At 43.2% G+C, this 19172-nt stretch overlaps 2 protein-coding genes across 10 annotated transcripts in view; one reads left to right on the top strand and one right to left on the bottom strand.

Moving 5' to 3' along the window:
• The window catches only part of PER3 (period circadian regulator 3), a 69447-nt gene extending 60388 nt beyond the window's left edge, over nt 1-9059 (top strand). For 5 of the 9 annotated variants that reach the window (XM_039474332.2, XM_039474334.2, XM_039474333.2 and 2 more), the window contains one exon: nt 5593-9059. In XM_039474332.2, the coding sequence (XP_039330266.1) occupies nt 5593-5703 (111 nt within the window). In that variant the 3' untranslated portion in view covers nt 5704-9059. The remainder of the gene's footprint in view (nt 1-5592) is intronic. The other 4 variants (XM_039474336.2, XM_039474337.2, XR_005580831.2 and 1 more) reach the window with 3 other exon arrangements.
• Nucleotides 9060-12640: 3581 nt separating this feature from the next.
• Nucleotides 12641-18464, bottom strand: UTS2 (urotensin 2). Its single transcript, XM_003939606.4, has 5 exons — nt 18340-18464; nt 17927-17949; nt 15852-15959; nt 14329-14393; nt 12641-12899 (listed from the first exon to the last, which is right to left on the bottom strand). Exons 1-5 carry the CDS (start codon nt 18462-18464, stop codon nt 12789-12791), a joined length of 432 nt encoding a protein of 143 aa, XP_003939655.2. The 3' UTR covers nt 12641-12788.
• Nucleotides 18465-19172: the final 708 nt, after the last annotated feature.

The raw sequence follows: 19172 nt of genomic DNA on the forward strand, positions 1-19172 counted from the left end.
CGATGTTGATTCTTCCTAACCATGAACATGGAATGTTTCTCCATCTGTTTGTATCCTCTCTTATTTCGTTGAGCAGTGGCTTGTAGTTCTCCTTGAAGAGGTCCTTTACGTTCCTTGTTAGTTATATTCCTAGGTACTTTATTCTCTTTGTAGCAATTGTGAATGGCAGTTCGTTCTTGATTTGGCTCTCTTGAAGTCTATTACTGGTGTATAGGAATGCTTGTGATTTTTGCACGTTGATTTTGTATCCTGAGACTTTGCTGAAGTTGTTTATCAGTTTCAGGAGATTTTGGGCTGAGATGATGGGGTCTTCCAGATATGCAATCATGTCATCTGCAAATAGAGACAATTTGATTTCCTCCTTTCCAATTTGGATACCCTTTATTTCTTTTTCTTGCCTGATTGCTCTGGCTAGAACTTCCAGTACTATATTGAATAGGAGTGGTGAGAGAGGGCATCCTTGTCTAGTGCCAGATTTCAAAGGGAATGCTTCCAGTTTTTGCCCATTCAGTATGATATTGGCTGTTGGTTTGTCGTAAATAGCTTTTATTGTTTTGAGATACGTTCCGTCAATACCTAGTTTATTGAGGGTTTTTAGCATAAAGGGTTGTTGAATTTTGTCAAAAGCCTTCTCTGCATCAATCGAGATAATCATGTGGGTTTTGTCTTTGGTTCTGTTTATGTGGTGAATTACGTTTATGGACTTGCGTATGTTGAACCAGCCTTGCATCCCCGGGATGAATCCTACTTGATCATGGTGGATGAGCTTTTTGATATGCTGTTGCAATCGGTTTGCCAGTATTTTATTGAAGATTTTTGCATCTATGTTCATCATGGATATTGGCCTGAAATTTTCTTTTCTTGTTGAGTCTCTGCCGGGTTTTGGTATCAGGATGATGTTTGTCTCGTAAAATGATTTGGGAAGGATTCCCTCTTTTTGGATTGTCTGGAATAGTTTCAGAAGGAATGGTATCAGCTCCTCTTTGTATGTCTGGTAGAATTCAGCTGTGAACCCATCTGGACCTGGGCTTTTTTTGGGTGGTAGGCTCTTTATTGCTGCCTCGACTTCAGACCACGTTATTGGTCTGTTCAGGGTTTCGGCTTCTTCCAGGTTTAGGCTTGGGAGGATGCAAGTGTCCAGGAATTTATCCATTTCTTCCAGGTTTACTAGTTTATGTGCATAGAGTTGCTTGTAATAATCTCTGATGATGGTTTGGATTTCTGTGGAATCTGTGGTGATATCCCCTTTATCGTTTTTTATTGCATCAATTTGGTTATTCTCTCTTTTCTTTTTTATTAATCTGGCTAGTGGTCTGTCTATTTTGTTGATCTTTTCAAAAAACCAGCTCCTGGATTTATTGATTTTTTGAAGAGTTTTTTGTGTCTCTATTTCCTTCAGTTCTGCTCTGATCCTAGTTATTTCCTGTCTTCTGCTAGGTTTTGAGTTTTTTTGATCTTCCTCCTCTAGCTCTTTCAATTTTGATGATAGGGTGTCAATTTTAGATCTCTCCTTTCTTCTCATGTGGGCACTCATCGCTATACATTTTCCTCTAGAGACTGCTTTAAATGTATCCCAGAGATTCTGGTATGTTGTGTCTTCGTTCTCATTGGTTTCGAAGAACATCTTTATTTCTGCCTTCATTTCATTGTTTATCCAGTCAACATTCAAGAGCAAGTTATTCAGTTTCCATGAAGCTGTGCGGTTCTGAGTTAGTTTCTGCATTCTGAGTTCTAACTCGATTGCACTGTGGTCTGAGAGACTGTTTGTTATGATTTCTGTTCTTTTGCATTTGCTGAGGAGTGATTTATTGCCAATTATGTGGTCAATTTTAGAGTAGGTGTGATGCGGTGCTAAGAAGAATGTATGTTCTGTGGATTTGGGGTGGAGAGTTCTGTAAATGTCTATTAGGTTTGCTTGTTCCAGGTCTGTATTCAGGTCCTGGATATCCTTGTTGATTTTCTGTCTGGTTGATCTGTCTAATATTGACAATGGGGTGTTAAAGTCTCCCACTATTATTGTGTGGGAGTCTAAGTCTCTTTGTAAGTCATTAAGAACTTGCCTTATGTATCTGGGTGCTCCTGTATTGGGTGCGTATATATTTAGGATCGTTAGCTCTTCTTGTTGCAGTGATCCTTTTACCATTATGTAATGTCCTTCTTTGTCTCTTTTGATCTTTGTTGCTTTAAAGTCTATTTTATCAGAGATAGGAATTGCAACTCCTGCCTTTTTGTGCTCTCCATTTGCTTGGTAGATCTTCCTCCATCCCTTTATTTTGAGCCTTTGTGTATCCTTGCATGTAAGATGGGTTTCCTGGATACAGCACACTGATGGGTTTTGGCTTTTTATCCAATTTGCCAGTCTGTGCCTTTTGATTGGGGCATTTAGTCCATTGACATTTAGGGATAGTATTGTTATGTGTGAATTTGATACTGTTATTTTGATGCTACCTGGCTGTTTTGTTGGTTAGTCGATGCAGATTCTTGATTGTGTTGATGCTCTTTTACCATTTGGTGTGTTTTTGGAGTGGCTGGTACTGGTTGTTCCTTTATATGTGTAGAGCCTCTTTCAGGAGTTCTTGTAGGGCAGGTTTGGTGGTGATGAAATCTCTGAGTGCTTGCTTGTTCACAAAGGATTTTATTTTTCCTTCACTTATGAAGCTTTGTTTGGCTGGATAGGAGATTCTGGGTTGAAAGTTCTTTTCTTTAAGGATGTTGAATATTGGCCCCCAATCTCTTCTGGCTTGTAGGGTTTCTGCTGAGAGATCTGCTGTGAGTCTAATGGGCTTCCCTTTGTGGGTAACCCGACCTTTCTCTCTGGCTGCCCTTAGCATTTTCTCTTTCATTTCAACCCTGGTGAATCTGACGATTATGTGCCTTGGGGTTGCTCTTGAGGAATATCTTTGTGGTGTTCTCTGTATTTCCTGGATTTGAATATTGGTCTGCCTTGCTAGGTTGGGGAAGTTTTCCTGGATAATATCCTGAAGAGTATTTTCCAGCTTGGATTCATTCTCTTCATCACATTCAGGTACACCTATCAGACGTAGATTAGGTCTTTTCACATAGTCCCACATTTCTTGAAGATTTTGTTCATTCCTTTTTGCGCTTTTTTCTCTGTTCTTGCCTTCTCTTTTTATTTCATTGAGTTGATCTTCGACCTCTGATATCCTTTCTTCTGCTTGGTCAATTCGGCTGTTGAAGCTTGTGCATGCTTCACGAAGTTCTCGTGTTGCGTTTTTCAGCTCCATCAATTCACTTATACTCCTCTCTATGCTGTCCATTCTCGTCAGCAGTTCGTCCAATCTTTTTTCAAGGTTCCTCTTTTCTTTGCGTTCGGTTAGAACATGTTCTTTTAGCTCACTGTAGTTTCTTACTACCCACCTTCTGAAGTCTGATTCTGTCATTTCATCACCCTCCTTCTCCATCCGGTCTGGTTCCCTTGCTGGTGAGGAGTTGTGATCCCTTTTAGGAGGCGAGGTGTTCTGGTTTCGGGAGTTTTCATCCTTTTTGCGCTGGTTTCTTCCCATTTTTGTGTGTTTATCCACCTGTTGTCTGTCTCTGTCCCAGGGAGTTGGAGCTTTATGAGTTTCCGTTGCACTACTGCCTTTTTTGATTTTTCTTTCAGGTCGGACCTGCCCAGCTAGCAGCAGGCCTAGCCACTGCCTGCCCGCAGGGGCTTTGCTGAGCTGCTGTGGGCTCCGCCTAGCTGCCCTGAGCTCTTCCCTGTAGTCCTTTTTATATGGGCGTAGTTAGAACTGTCTCGGCAATGGTGGGCCCGCCTCTGTTATGGCGGACTCTCTCTGTTGTGGCGGGTTGCCTCGGCAACGGCAGCCTGCCTCCCTAGCGGTGGAGAGTCTCAGTAATGGCGGAAGCCCCTCCCCCACCGAGCCGGACCCTCCGGGTTCAGCGGTGCTTGGTTTGAAGGGCTCAACCCAGAGGGTTTCCAATTACTGTTTTTGTTTTCGTTGTTGTTGGGGGTGGAGGGGTGGGACCAACCGAGCCTGATCACCTGGCTCCCTGACTCAGAGTCTTTTCTTTTAAGTTGAACGACGCCGCGTTCCGGTCGCTTGTTGAAAAGACGCCGGGATCTCCCTTGCTGCGGCTCACGGAGTCGGCTCGAACCGCGGCGCCGGCTCCTGGTGGATTTTTTGCCTAGGAATCTCCTGGCCTGACTCGCTATTTCAGATGAATGGGCTATTCTGCCGTCTCAGGGCTCTGCTCGCCAGCTAAGAGGGCTCCCAGACCAGTGGCTTTTGTACGGAGAACCGCAGCCACAGGGCGTGGTCACAGCAGCCGCGCGGGCGGAATCAGCCCCACGGGGGCCAAAACAGCCGCACCGGCTGGGACTGCGACGCTGGCGACCCCTCTGCCTGGGTATCTCCTGGTCTGTGGGCAATAAGAGTTCGTCTGGAAATGCGGCGTCCACTCACCCTCTGCACTTTCACTGGGAGCTGAAGTCCTGAGCTGTTCTTAGGCGGCCATCTTCCCAGCATCTCCTCTTTAATTCTTTCATCATATTTTTCTTTTCTTTTTTTTTAAGACAAGGCCTCACTCTGTCACCTAGGCCGGAATGCAATGGCATGATCCTGGCTCACTGCAGCCTCAGCCTCCTGAGCTCAGGCAGTCCTGCCACATCAGCTTCCCAAGCAGCTGGCACACAGTGCCATGCCCAGCTAATTTTATAGTTTTTGTAGAGATGGGTCTTGCCACGTTGCCCAGGCTGGTCTTGAACTCTTGAGCTCAAGCAATCCACTTGCCTTGGCCTCCTGAAGTGCTGGGATTATAGGCATGGGCCACTGCACCCATCTTTTTTTTTTTTTTTCTTTTTTTGTTTTTCTTTTTTTTGTTAAAGCAGTCTCACTTTGTCACCCAGGCTGGAGTGCAGTGGCATGATCACAGCTCACGGCAGCTGCCACCTCCTAGTTTGAGGTGATCCTATCAAGTAGCTGGGACTACAAGTGTGTGCCACAATGCCTGGCTAACTTTATTTTATTTTATTTTTTTGGAGATGGGGTCTCACTATGTTGCCCAGGCTCAAGCCATTTCACCTGCCTGGGCCTTCAAAAGTGCTGGGATTACAGGCATGAGCCACTGTGCCCCCAAGTTCTTTGATCATCTTTCAGTTGTTTTAAAATACTTGTCTAGCAATTCTTTTATCTGGTCTTTCTCAGAGACTTTTGCAATTGGTTTATTTTTTTCCTTTGAATGGCCTATACCAGGAGTGTCCAATCTTTTGGCTTCCCTGAGCCACACTGTAAGAATAAGAATTGTCTTGGGCCGCACATAAAATATGCTAACAATAGCTAATGAGCAAAAAAATAGTAAGTCACCAAAAAAAAAACCCTCATGTTTTAATAAAGTTTACAAACTTGTGTTGGGCCAGATTCAAACCCATCGTGTGCCTCATGTGGCTCATGGACGGCAGGTTGGACACGCTGGGGCTGTACGTTGCAGTTTCTTTGTATGCCTTGATTATTTTTTTTTTTTTGGTTGAAAATAGACATTTGAATGTAATAAAGTCGTAATTCTGGAAACCAGATTCTCTCCTTTCCCAGGGTGTATTGATGATTGTTTCCATTTTTTGACTGTTGGAAGACAGGGGCCTTGTTTCCCACGCTGACTCCCACGGACCGTGTGCAAGCTGCTCCAGGATTCGGGCCTTGCCCAGGGTCAGGGACGGGTAGTTGCTACTGTGCTTCAAGCTGAAACTGACCACAGGCAACCACAGCTTACCCTCTGAGCATTCCCCGGGACGTTGCAGGCCTTCAAATACACTCGCGTTCCCAATAGTCACCTCGGACTGATCTTGTCAGTGCAGTTGTTGTCTAGGTGAGGAGATGGTCCTAGTCCTCCTACTCTGCCATCTTCGCAGAATCCTCTCCCCGTCTCCATTTTCGAAGAAAAGCATGAGTGTCTGTCATGTAAGAATGACTGGATAGGGTCTCACCAAAAAGCGGGAGCTGGGCTGGTTACTGTTAAGTGCCTTTGTTTTTTTTCAGTGTTGTTCTTCTGGTATTAAATAGACACTATACGTGTCTATTTAAAGGGCGTATAGGATGAGCCCGACAGCAATTTAAACAAAAGCGCAGTCCATGCACCACTTAGTGATGGGGATGTTTTGTGCAAGCATCCTAGAGTGTGCTCGCACAGACCGAGGTGGGGTAGCTTGCTACACTCACTCCCAGGCTCTATGGGGCAGCCGTTTGATTCTAGGCTACAAACCTATACAGCTGTTACTAGCCTGAATACTGTAGTCAGTTGTAACACAGTGGTACTTGGGTATCTAAACATCGAAAAGATGCCATAGAAATGTAGTGGGATAATCTTAAAAGAAAGAGCACCATTACATATGTAGTCTGTTGTTGACCAAAACGCCGTGCGGCACATGACTGTATTTAAACAATTGTCATTTGCCTTTTAATAATAAAGAATGAGCTCTAATGAATGTTTTCAGACGTGAATAAGTTGGGGAGTTAGAAACATGTTGCTTGACCAGCCTTTTACTGTTTTAAAACTCTTCGGGTGACATTTACATCAACTAATGCGCCTGCTTTTGTTCTTTTTTGGAGGCCTGTGACACTTGCGAAAGTGCAGATTCAGCGGATGACGTGGCCACATCCAGTGGTCAGGCAGAAGACAGCAGTTGAGCGACTGAGGATGAACCTTCGTACCCTTTCCAAGACATGTTACACAAACAGAGCTTTTTAAGTCCTGGACTTTTAAATATTTGACCATAAAGTTATCAGTGAATGTTAAGATTTTTTCTTCTTGATATTTTAACACACATAATCTTTTTGAAGCAGGCATTGTGTACAAAGTCTTTCTTCTCTTTGTTCCTGATCCATTAAAATGGCCAATGAGGCTCTTTCTCAAGTTGAGCTGTCTTCTAAAGAGACTGGATGGCCTGTAAAGAGGTATGTGGATCTCTGGTTCAGATGTCACCCAGAGTAAATTATAATTAGAAGTCTAGCTAGAATGAGCCCCAGACCTTAGCGTGATTTATTTTGTCCTGTTACATCAGTCACTTTCACCTTAGAGTGCTTGAAGAACTCCCGTCTACAGGTCGTATACTTTTCATAATGGTTTGCATAAATGTAGTACATTCATGTAGGCTTTGTTCAACCTGGTGTTCCCCTGCTTTAGATAAAACATTCCGGTTTTCTCACAGCACATTAGCACATATTGTCCATTAGCATATCTGGGATAACCAGGTTTTGAGGGTTGAATTTTGACCTTCATCCTTGCAGATGCCTTTCCTACTGATCTTCCACCTTCCAGTGAAATTCTGAAAGTCGTGTCTTAAACATTGATCAGCTTACCATAGGCGTATTCTTTTGAGAGCTTAAGTTAGCATTTACATGTGTAATGTGAAAATGAAAGAGCTGCTTATTCGACCAATGGTGTTGCCCTTTTGAATGTTTTTGTTTAACTGTAAAAAGTTTCACAAGTAATGTAAAAGCTAGTAACCTTCTTGTATACTTCTGTGTTTAAATGTTCATTCTTACCAAAACTAACAGTTAACTCTTTCTTTCCAATCAATTTATACAAGAGGTCACTCCAGCCCTACCAGAGGTCTGATTGGCTCTGCCTTTGTTTGCCCTTGAACAGGGTAAGTGTCATGGGGATTGCACAGGAGAAAACGTCAAGGCAAGCTCAGTTGTCCTTCCCACGGGGCCTTGCAGTTCCTGCAGTCAGTGCTTTCTATGGCGGTTGTAGTTGTGTCTTTTGAGAAGTGAGTGTGATTGTTTAATTGATAAATCAGCTCACTCTCTGGTGCTCTTTAGAGAAGTCACTGATTCCTTCTCAAACTTGGAATGATACATGAAATTCACACCCCTGGAAGTCAGGAAAAAAAATACAAAATGAAGGTTACAGTAACCTTTTGTCTTTATATAACTTGCAACAAACTAACTTATTTTTTGTCTTCCCTTTTTTTTTGTTTTTGTTTTTGTTTTTTGTGGTGGTTTTAGGGAAATGCTTCTTTCTCCTTTGAAGTGTTACAGCTTTTTGTAAACGCATCCTGATAATGATTAGGAAAATCAACCTTTTTATCCACGAGGACCATCCCCGTAGCTCAGATTTTCTTTCGAACTACTGGTTTTCTGGATGATAATTCCATCTTAAGGTGTCAGAACTATTTTCACATGCTGCCTCTGACAGTCCCTGAATTTTCTGATATTAAGCAGTTCCATGCAGATATTCCCGTTTTATAAATAGCTCTCATATTCTGCTCCATCTTGATACTTAAGTGATTTCTGAAGCCTTTGTGTGTTGATCAGGTTGTGTGGTATTTTTGCTTGAAGAAAAAATCAAATTTGAAACAACCAGCCGGTAGATTGTCTGTCAGTGATCTTCTGTAGTAATAAAGTTTTTGCTTCTGTAAATAAAAGCAGTATCTGTAGCCATCAGGATCATTGTGCATTCGTAGACGCCTATTTTAAGCCTTATGTTCTCTAATAGAAGCCTTTCTTTTCCATCGTTTCTGGATAGCTGTATTATCCAAACGTGCTCATTTCTTTGCCTTAGTACACATTTTCTGGAGTACATGTTATACGAGGTTTTATTGGAAACTGGTGCTTGTCACAGAACTGTCAGAGCATGAGGAGCGCTCCTGTTGTGGGGGGACATGTCCATGCACTCGGGTTGCACCTGCTGCTGGCGGTGAGCAGGGGGCTCAGCAGCTGGACCACCGCCCCCCGAGGGGGCTCTCCCCACTTTAAACTTTGTTATTCAAATTTATTAACTTTTTATATTAATGACTATAGAAAATGGAAGTAAAAATGTATGTTGTAGGCTTCAGCGTTTACATAAATGTTATTCAGAAGCTGTATTTTCTTTGGTCAGAGGTCAAGATTTATGAAAAACAAGATGCTGTATGAACGGAATCGTTTTGCAATTGAGTGAAACTTCATTATAATTCACAGTGTATATTTAATCAAAATTGAAATTTTGTTTCAACTGAATGTATAATTCTGAATTTGTTTTTAATCATAAGTAATATTTGAATTGGATGTCTTTTTAAGTAAAAACAATAAACTGTGTACATGTAAAACGTGAGGAAATTGTCCTACCCTGTGTTGACAGATCTTTGAGTGTGTGTTCTGTGTCATTTAGAACTGCCTCTTGTGGTCTGTCGGGGCCCTCACATTGGTTAACCTTGCTTTCTCAGCCGCATTCTGTGTTCGCGTTGGCCAGTGTGAGCGCCTGCTGTATGCAGGATGAAGATGCAGGCACTTGGGAATTTACTGGCTTATTTAACCCATTTACACCTAATGTTCCATTATTGGAATGCTAAGCTTGTGGGAGTTATTTATATCCTACTGCTCAAAGTCATCGCCAAGGTCTGATTTTTCACACACACACACACACACACACACACACACACACACACACACAATCCAATCTACAGCATAAATGGGTTAGTCCCCATTTCAGCAGTCGGAAGAATTTATTGGGTCCTGAATATATGTACATATTTTAATACTTAATGTCAAGTTTATAAAATTTGGTTATCAAAATTTCTCCTAATAGGTTTTGTAGGGTGAACCTGTGTACAAGATCTGACTGTGCAGCTGGTGGCAACAAAACCTAGAAACTAAAATACAGAACAAGATCCTGAAGCCACAGAGCTTTCTAAAGTTGACACCTTTCAGACCATTTGCACCTTTCTTTTCTGTAACGAAAACCATAACAGGAGCAGGAAGAAAAAACAGCGAAGTTTACTTTGCATGTATCTACTCTGACAGGTGATAGTCTAAGTGCTTGACATGAATTATTTAATCCTCACAACTGCCCTGTGAAATAAGCATGGTTATTGACCTCGTTTCACAGAGAAATAAACTAAGGCAGGGGGAGTCAAATAACTGGGTCAAAGACACAGCTGGTGTGCAGTGGGAGTAGGACTCAACCCGGAAACCTGACAGGAGAGCCCCGGGCTCTGCGTCTTCACCTGATATCACTAACACGAGGAGGGATTTCGGAATTACTCTACAGTGGAATTTCACTTTGAAGTTCTCTCTGATACAGAACAGTTTTGTGGTGACAACATTCTGTTCCAGAGAACTCGGATTGGTTTAATTTCAACAATGAGAGGCATATCACAATGTTATCATAGCTCTCTTCAATGTCAGCGTGTTCTGAGCTCGTGGGTTCATTCTTCAAGTGTAAAACATCTCTCATATTTGTTTTTGATGTCTTCAACATGGTAAACTCTGTGAGACCTGTACTCTAGGAGACGTGTGACGTTTGGTGACAAGGTTGACACAAGTTGCATGTTGCTATTTGGTTGGTTCCGACCCGTCCTCTTGGACGTGGTGGGATGCCAGAGCTCAAGGGAAACTAGTTTCTCATTAAAATCCAGGCCTGTGGGTAACACGCCCATGGGCACCGAGGAAGGAGAACTGTGCAGACCCCAGGCACGATTAATTAGTGCCTGAAGTATAACTCACTGCTTGCTTATATCTAGCTTATATATATAATACTTAGTCCCATATAATCTTTCTATATAATCATATAATGGATTTAGTCAGAGCTGTACCAACACATTCAGTGCTGATTTATAGAATCCTTCTATATAACCACATAGTAGTTTGTAGTAGGAGGAACACCTGGAGCAGTCACAGAGCAGAAGCAGTACATGGGAAAACAGCCAGACCAGGACAAGAACCAAAGACCCAGGCGACGGTGGCCCTGCCTGAAAGGGCGTACGCTGTATGGCAGGCTTGGAGCACGAGCCTCTCCTCCGGATAGAGGAGTTGTAGTACTTTGCATCCAGTTCCTGTGGGAAGTCGGCCTCAGGCCTGAGATCCCGCAAATAACCGAGGGAGAAGAACCCCTCTGGTGTGACCAGTCACGGCGGCTGGACACCCTGTCAGTCTTTTCTCGCTTCTGTGCTAGCTCAAATCAGCCTCCCATAAATAAGAGTACAAGTCTGTCAGCTCCCACTGCATTGGCTTACGGTATCTTTCTGTTAGAAATCCTTTGAAGTCTCCAGCCCCCAGATAAGGAGTGTTGCGCATGTCACCTGTTGCACACAGCCCACCTCCTTGCCTCAGTGACCTAATGGGGTGGACCCCTTTTCTGTACACGATCTTCTACTACTGCACATGGCGTGGCCCCCTACTGCACACAGCTCCCCCCACCACCACCCATCTGCCCAGGTGACATACGGGGTGGTCCCCTTGTTAGTTACTCACGTGATTAGGTATGCCCTATCACTAAGCCTATAGATGATGACCTCACTCACGACCCTTCCCCCTGCCTTGTACCTAATAAATGCAGATGCTTCTAGGTGCTTGGGGCCTCGCTTGTCTCTGCTCATTGGTGGCATGGCCCCCAAGTCCAGCTGCTCTTCTCCAGTTCTTCAGTGTCCTGTCACTTTACTTCTCGGATCCTGCATCTCAGCGTAGCATAAGGGACACCCCACGACCCCGTGGGGCCAACAGCCCTACAGATCTGGCAGATTATATGGGACTAAATATGATTATATATATAAGCTAGATATAAGTAAGCAGTGAGTTATACTTCAGATACAGGCACAGTTCTCCTTCCTGGGTGCCCATGGGGGGGGCGGGTGTTACCCACACAGGCCTCCCGTGTACGTGGTTTTGTGCGAGAACCACACAGAACTCTCAGGAGTTCACACTGTATCACTGTATATACTATACATATGTAAACCACATGATACAGATGTATTCATGGAATCTGTCAGTACTTATACACATGGTTTGTAAAAATTCATGAGCCAGGCTATCGCTTCCACAATTGTAAATCTTGCCTCAGCTTTCTTCTATTAGAAACCTCAAGGTGTTTTTCCCCAGTGTAAGAAACTGTCATCCTTGAGCTCACAGAAACTGAGATCATACAAGTCTCGATGTTAAAAGATTCACGTTTTCAAGTGTTCAGGACTTTGGACAGCTAAAAGAAAGAATCTCAGCACATGAACATCCCCCACCAGCTTCGGAAACCAGGGAGCGTCAGACGCTCCTGCCTTCATCTCAGACATCCTTGACTTCAGAGATTTTTCCCAGCTAAGATACTGGTTTGTTTTTATTTATTTTTTTTATTTTATATTTTATTTTATTTTGTAACTTTATTTTTTATTTTTGAGACAATCTTCCTCTGTTGCCCTGGCTGGAGTGCAGTGCTGCAGTATCGGCTCACTGCAACCTCTGCCCCACGGGTTCAAAAGATTCTCAAACCTCAGCCTCCTGAACAGTTGGGACTACAGGCATCCGCCACCATGCCCAGCTAATTTTTGTCTTTTTGGTAGAGACAGGGTTGCATCTTGTTGCCCAGGATAGTCTCAAACCCCTGAGCTCAAGTGATCCACCCACCTCGGCTTCCCAAAGGGCTAGGATTATAGGCGTGAGCTACCGTGCCTGGCCATGCTTTATTTTTTAAGTAGTATGTTCTCTTTTTTAAGGGTTGAGAGGACATCATAGCTAAGATAATGTCGTTTATTTAAATGATTTGTCATTTAACAAGTTTAACTTTCATGACTTTTTCTTAGTGTTTGCTTCTGTTCATTTATTAGCTTTGCTTCTGAATTTTCAAAGAATTTTCTAGGATAAATGGAAGAGAGGAATAATTTTAAATTTTCAGGACACATTTATAGAGAAAATAACCACTCGTGGTGTGTGCAAAACATAGAGGATTTATTTTCCAGGTGAAAATGAACAGGGGATAGTTTGCCTGGTTTTTCTCCACACTGTTTTCAAATCAAGCCTTGTTTTATTTTTCATGTTCTAAGGTGGGTGTTTCCGAGCTGACTAATAGATGCTGATTTCACTTCAGACACAGTATTTCCAGAAGCAATCAGGAGTCTCACGTTTCTTGTATGGTTTCCTGGTTCTGGCCAAAAGATGACTCAGTAAAACGTCAGGATCTTGTCCAGAGAAAGCCTGAAATTTAAACAATCCAAACAACAAACAAAAACAGATAAGTTACCAACGAATGAAGAGTTCTGCACACAAAAAAAGAATCTTTAGTCAAGACAGTGGACGTCTTAAAAGTATTTGCATTTTTCCCTGGACTGTAACTGTAACGAATGTCCCGGGCCCAGTGGGACACTCTCCTGTGTCCACCTCCCCACCTCTAACGAGTGTGCCTCCAGTCTGTTCAGACAAGTGATGGTCATGAATTTTCCTAAACCCTCATTGACCGATTTCTAATTAAATCATGTCAGTGGCTAGGCAGGCCGCTCACATCTGTAATTCTAGCACTTTAGGAGGCCGAGGCAGGCAGGTCACTTGAGCTCAGGAGTTCGAGACCAGCCTGCGCAACTCGGTAAAACCTCATATCTACAAAAATTGGCTGGGTGTGGTGGTGGGCTTCTGTAATCCCAGCTACTCAGGAGGCTGAGGCATGAGAATTGCTTGAACCTGGGAGGTGGATGTCGCGGTGAGCCGAGATCACACCACTGCACTCCAGCCTGGATGACAGAGCGAGACCCTGTCTCAAAAATAAATAAAAAGTCAGTAACATGTTCTGTGCATTTATTATCTTCTGTGTAAAATATAGTATTGTTTGTATTGTGTTGTGTTGTGTTGTGTTGTGTTGTATTCTTTTGAGATGGAGTCTCACTCTGTTGCCTGTGTTGGAGAGCAGTGGCGCCATCTCAGCTCACTGCAACTTCCACCTCTGGGGTTCAAGTGATTCGCCTGCCTCAGCCTTCTGAGTAGCTGGGATTACAGATGGATGCCACCATGCCCGGCTAAGTTTTGTATTTTTTCTAGAGATGGGGTTTTGCTATGTTGCCCAGACTGGTCTCGAACTCCTGACCTCAAGTGATCTGCCTGCCTCAGCCTCCCAAATGCTGGGATGACAAGCCTGAGCCACTGCGCCCAGCCTCCTGCACATGGTTCACGTCAATGTCTGGGGCATGGCCTTCTTCCAGGAGATGTTATTGCAGTGCTCTCAATGCTTTCACGTGCATGGGAATCAGCCGGGGATCTTGTTAAGATGCAGACTTTGCTTCTGCGGGCACTAGGTGGCCCCGAAATTCTGCATTCCTCACTGGCTTCCAGGCGCTCCCAGTGCTGCTGGCGGGGCCGCATGTTAGGTGGCAGATGAGCGCACAAGTGAATGCCAGGCTGGACAGCAGGGACCGCGCCTATTTTTTTCATTCTTCCGCAACCAGTGTGATCTACCCAAAACAGGCACTGGTAAGTTCTTGTTGCATTCAGATCACATATCAATCAAAATTTGGAAAAAGTAATGCTTTGAAATAATGCTGGCCAATTATTTTAAGGTGTGGTTTCCACCAAGAACACTCCTTGTTCATGAATTCTGAGTCCTGTAAAATTAGTACAGAACGTTCACCTTTTAAACCTCACTCATAGAGTCACTTACCTTTCCCAAATTTCCTCTTGGGTTAAAAATGTTGGTTCTCGAGTCTGAAAAACAGTTTTGAAACCAATTATCAGATCCGTTGTTTCTCCTGTATGTTTGTTTTAATGCATACACATGTACATGTATAATGTTACTAAATTATGACTAGTTTCTAGTCTTTTTGCACACCGCAGCAAGACTTTCCTGAATGCAGACAGGCACTCCTGTTCTTATCTGGAGTTCACAAAAGTCACTGCATTTTCCCCAGTAACTTAGCAGTCCAGCAGCTCGTCAAAGATACTTTATAACAAATGAACTCTTGACTATTAAACAATGCCTATTAAAAGGCTCTTTTTTTTTTTTTTTTTTTTTCCGAGACAGTCTCTGTCACCCAGGCTGGAGTGCAGTGGTGAGATCTTGGCTTACTGCAACTTCCGCCTCCTGGATTCAAGCAATTCTTCTGCTTCAGCCTCCCTAGTAGCTGGGATTACAGGCACCTGCCACCACGCATGGCTAATTTTTGTATTTTCAGTAAAGACGAGGTTTTACCATGTTGGCCAGGCTGGTCCTAAACTCCTGACCTCAAGTGTTCTGCTGACCTCGGTCTCCCAAAGTGCTGGGATTATAAGTGTGAGCCACTGTGCTCAGCAAAAGGCTCAATTTTGTTTCCAGAACTTCCTGAGCAGTTGTGTCAATGCTTGGAGGAATGTGGCCGTGGGGGAATAAGCTGACAGTTTATTGATTATTGTCTGCGTAACTCAAGGAGCATTTTACTTGTCTTGACTCATTGACTCTTCACAAATTACCTTCTGAGGTGGAAACATTGTTTCTGATTACAGATTAACAAACTTGAGCATAGAAAGATTACTTTGTTTAAGATTTCAGTAAGTGGGAAACCAGGATTTTAAATTGCACTCACTGCAAACTGGAATAATTACCACCAACTCCTACCCCCACAAAAATAAAAGTCCACACAGAAAGACAAAATACTGAGATGCCAAAGGGTGTGGTGCATGCAAGGAGCCGCTGCAGAAAAGCTGGTTGCAGAGGCCAGAGGGGAACATGTTGGAAACTACTTATTTTATATAGCTGTGGGGCTTTCTTGTGTGTGTTTTGTTTTTTGAGATGGTGTCTCACTCTGTCACCCAGGCTGAAGTGCAGTGGCGTGATCTCAGCTCAATGCAACCTCTGCTTCCCAGGTTCAAGTGATTCTCCTGCCTTGACGTCCCAAGTAGCTGGGGTTACAGGTGCACACCACCACGCCCAGCTAATGTTTTGCATTTTTAGTAGAGACAGGGTTTCACCACGTCAGCTGGGCTGGTCTTGAACTCCTGACCTCGTCATTCGCCTGCCTCGGCCTTCCAAAGTGCAAAGTGCAGGGATTACAGGCGTGAGCCACCACCCCTGGCTATATAGCTCATCTTTACATTCCAAAATAGGGCTTTGCCTCTTCTAGACAAGGACAGATAGTAAGTTCAGTAGCAATTAAATCAGACATGCTATAAACACGAGAAGGTTTTTACCTGCATTCCTGAGAACATCCTCTCTTTCTGCACCCAGCACCTCTGGCAATAGCTGCAGAAGGGAAGCTCTTTCTAGTTCCTCCAGAGTTAACGGCACATCATCAGGTGCTGCAGAGTAAAAACAGATAATTGCAATTTGGTTTATCCTTCCATTCGTTATTTCTGTTCCTTGTATCTTTGGAGAGTACCAGAGATAGGGAGATGAACACCAGAAAAACTTCCAACACTAAGTTCATGAGGTGTCATCAGCAGAAATGCTGCCATCCCACGTGCCAGCCGGCAGAATGGGAAGCCGGGAGGCGTGGATCGGACACCTGCGTGAAGCGCCAAGCCCCACGACTGCCTTGAACCTGAGCTTAGGGCTGAGCCACAGGCTCTCTCAAAAAAATTTTGGTTCAAAAAGTCAGACTCTCCCTCGTCTACTTATCTACTGCTGCTTACTGCCCTTCTGCTTTTAGACACTAGGGTGGGGAAATTGGAGTGAGAGGAAAAATAAAGATTGTTTATGTTCTTCCTATAAAGCCAGTAGGATGCCATCACCTCTTTCTTGCTGAACCTCAAGATTGCAATACAGTTATTAGAATCAGCTTCAAAATAATCTGTAAGGAACCTGATTGTGGCGTTTCATCTGTGAAAAGTGGTCGACCAGATGGCGTATAGAATGTATGGTGTGTGTAAGGTGTGTGGAACGGGCACGCTGGGTGTGTTAAACACAGCGTGTGTGCGGCGTGGTAAGTGCAGCCCTCCCACTGTGATTCGAGGCTGTGGGAGTCGGGGTGGGAGGCCACGTGCAGCACCGCCATCCGCAGGCTTGCAAATCACTGCAACCTTGACTGGAGGATGGCGAAGAGCTCATCATAAAGGCAGCTGAGCACGTTCACAGCACTTCTGAAGAATGTTAATGAAATCTATAAAACTTGATCATCTGTAAGTGCTGATGTCATGAAAGCTCATTTCTGGAGAAATAAATGAGAAGAAATTCTGAGCTAAGCTGCCACTTGTTAGAATCTGAGTGAGATGCCACACTCATTTCACCTCAGTTTCTTAAATTACGTGTAGATTTTTGAAGACGACAGTAATATCTGAATATTTTCATTTCTTATTTCATCTTGAGATGTGCACGGTTTCTTTGTAAGCAGCAGCGATTCAGTAAATGAACGCCAGTGTTTGACCATTAGAGGACCACCAGCAGGCATCTCAGTGACTCGGGAAGTTGATTGACAGTGCTTTATGGCAGTGCCCAGTAATCATCAGAAAGCTGCTCGGGATGAACTTTTAGAGCTAGAAATTAGAAATTCCATGGCTTAGAGGAGCGTTTTTTTTTTTCTTTATTAAAAAAAAGAAGTCTAGAAGTACTCAAGATTTAAGACAAGATTAAATCTAGTTCAGATTTCGATGGCGCCTAATACCCCAGCATTAGTCTTTTCATTTCTTAAACTAAATGGAAAGATAATGGCAAGATGAGTCCTGCTTGACTGTTGTATTTTTTAACTTAACTTAGAAACTGAATTAACTTCAAAGGAAACGATCAACATACTTGGAAATCTATGAACTTCCTAGCTCCCTAGTTTGTCATTTAAAAAAAATTTAAGGAACATTTTTGTTTCATGGAGCACACATCAGATGATTTTTTAACATTATAAGGTAAAACAAATAAATCCATTATAAATCTACAATTAGAACAACCAGTGCTACAGTCAGTTTATTTAAAGTAAAAACTAAAAGTAATGATGTTTTAAACTGCATGCAATTTTTGAAATTGGAAAAAAAATTACATTACCCAAAGCAAGAGTCTGAACTACAGAGGCAACCTGAAACAAAATATTCTCCCTCTTCTCCTTTTACATTGTAGAGAGGGAGAGAGGAAAAAAAAAAAAACAAAAAAAAAAACTTATCCATTTCTACATCTAAAACGTGTGGTGAGGATCCTCTAATATTCTTTTCAAAGCTGGAAGTATTGATAGAACAAGACCCAAAACCCCTTTGAGCAGGAATCCCATTCTTATCTCTAACATTGAATTTAAGACTGGTGAAGGCTTTTTCAAGACTAACATAAAGGGGAAAAAAAATCTTACCTGAGAGTTGAAGGGATACCTCCCTGGAGTCAAGGAGAGGAAGAGATAAGAGAGGATTTAAGAATCCTATGAAGAGCAGACAGCAGGAGACAAGCTTATACATGATGGCTCAGAGACAGACAAAATACACGGCTCTTCCTTCTTGGCTTCTCTTGTAGAGAACTCTCAACTTGCTCCTTCTCATTCTGCTCACTGATTATATATATCATCCTATGACCTCACATCATCCTCTCCAAAAAAATAAAATAAATTCATTGGCTATGGAGGCTAAAAGGCAATGACTTAGCATTGATGTAATTTTTCAAGGTAACAAGTCATAGACAATAAATTAACGGTCTTGTTGCCTAGTGTACAAAGTAGGTATTATATAAAGAACAGTGAGTTTATAAATCTGGCAAAAAGAAGTAACTAACAGCAATAAATCATGAATTAAAGAAAAGATCGGATACGAGTTGAAGTGGCCAAAGCAGAGAGATGTGGATTTACGAGGCCGAGCAGAAGTGACGCAGAGCATGACATGAAATATGTTGGTTTCCATTTTTTAATCTTTCATGAGTGAGTAGATGAGATGTCATGCTGTGTTTGGGGCTGCCATCCCTGAAGAATGACAATCTGTGGATTAAAACCTAAAACCAGCAATTTCCTTTAAAACGGGGAAACATTAGAATACATAGCAAGCATCGCTCAAGGCTCAAGACAATTCTGTACCTACACATGGCCTCATGGGAAGCCACAAGCACTGGAGTCTTTGGAGAAAGCAAATAGCTTCATAAAGTTGAATATTATTCAGCAAGGATGGCTGAAGGACTTATCCCAGAAAGCTCACTGAGAAACATTTCCAGAATGTGGCCTCCACTCCTAACTGTACTCTGCCCCAGCTGCTCCAAGCCTGGATGGGTGGAAAGGTCTCCTGACAGGCGTCCTTAAGTCTGCCTTCAGGCCCGCCACAGGCTCACCACAGCAGAGTGATGCCAGAAGCATCTGCATAAGTCAGATCACGGCGGTTCTTCACTCAAAACTTTCTGTGGACCTACACATAAAAGTTATGAAGATAAGGCCGGGCGTGGTGGCTCAAGCCTGTAATCCCAGCACTTTGGGAGGCCAAGGCGGGTGGATCACGAGGTCAAGAGATTGAGACCATCCTGGTCAACATGGTGAAACCCCGTCTCTACTAAAAATACAAAAAATTAGCCGGGCATGGTGGCACGTGCCTGTAATCCGAGCTACTCAGGAGGCTGAGGCAGGA

This window comes from Saimiri boliviensis, chromosome 11, assembly GCF_048565385.1.
Source record: "Saimiri boliviensis isolate mSaiBol1 chromosome 11, mSaiBol1.pri, whole genome shotgun sequence".
NCBI classification, from domain to species: Eukaryota; Metazoa; Chordata; class Mammalia; order Primates; family Cebidae; genus Saimiri; species Saimiri boliviensis.

Bases quoted from the DNA above. Each gene is read 5' to 3' on its own strand.
- UTS2 (XM_003939606.4), bottom strand. From the start codon at position 18,464: ATGGAAACCAACATATTTCATGTCATGCTCTGCGTCACTTCTGCTCGG. The intron at 14,394-15,851 runs GTAAAAACCTTC...ACTGTTTTTCAG, and splicing joins GGATGTTCTCAGGAATGCAG to ACTCGAGAACCAACATTTTT. The intron at 12,900-14,328 runs GTTTAAAAGGTG...TTTAAATTTCAG, and splicing joins TAAGTGACTCTATGAGTGAG to GCTTTCTCTGGACAAGATCC.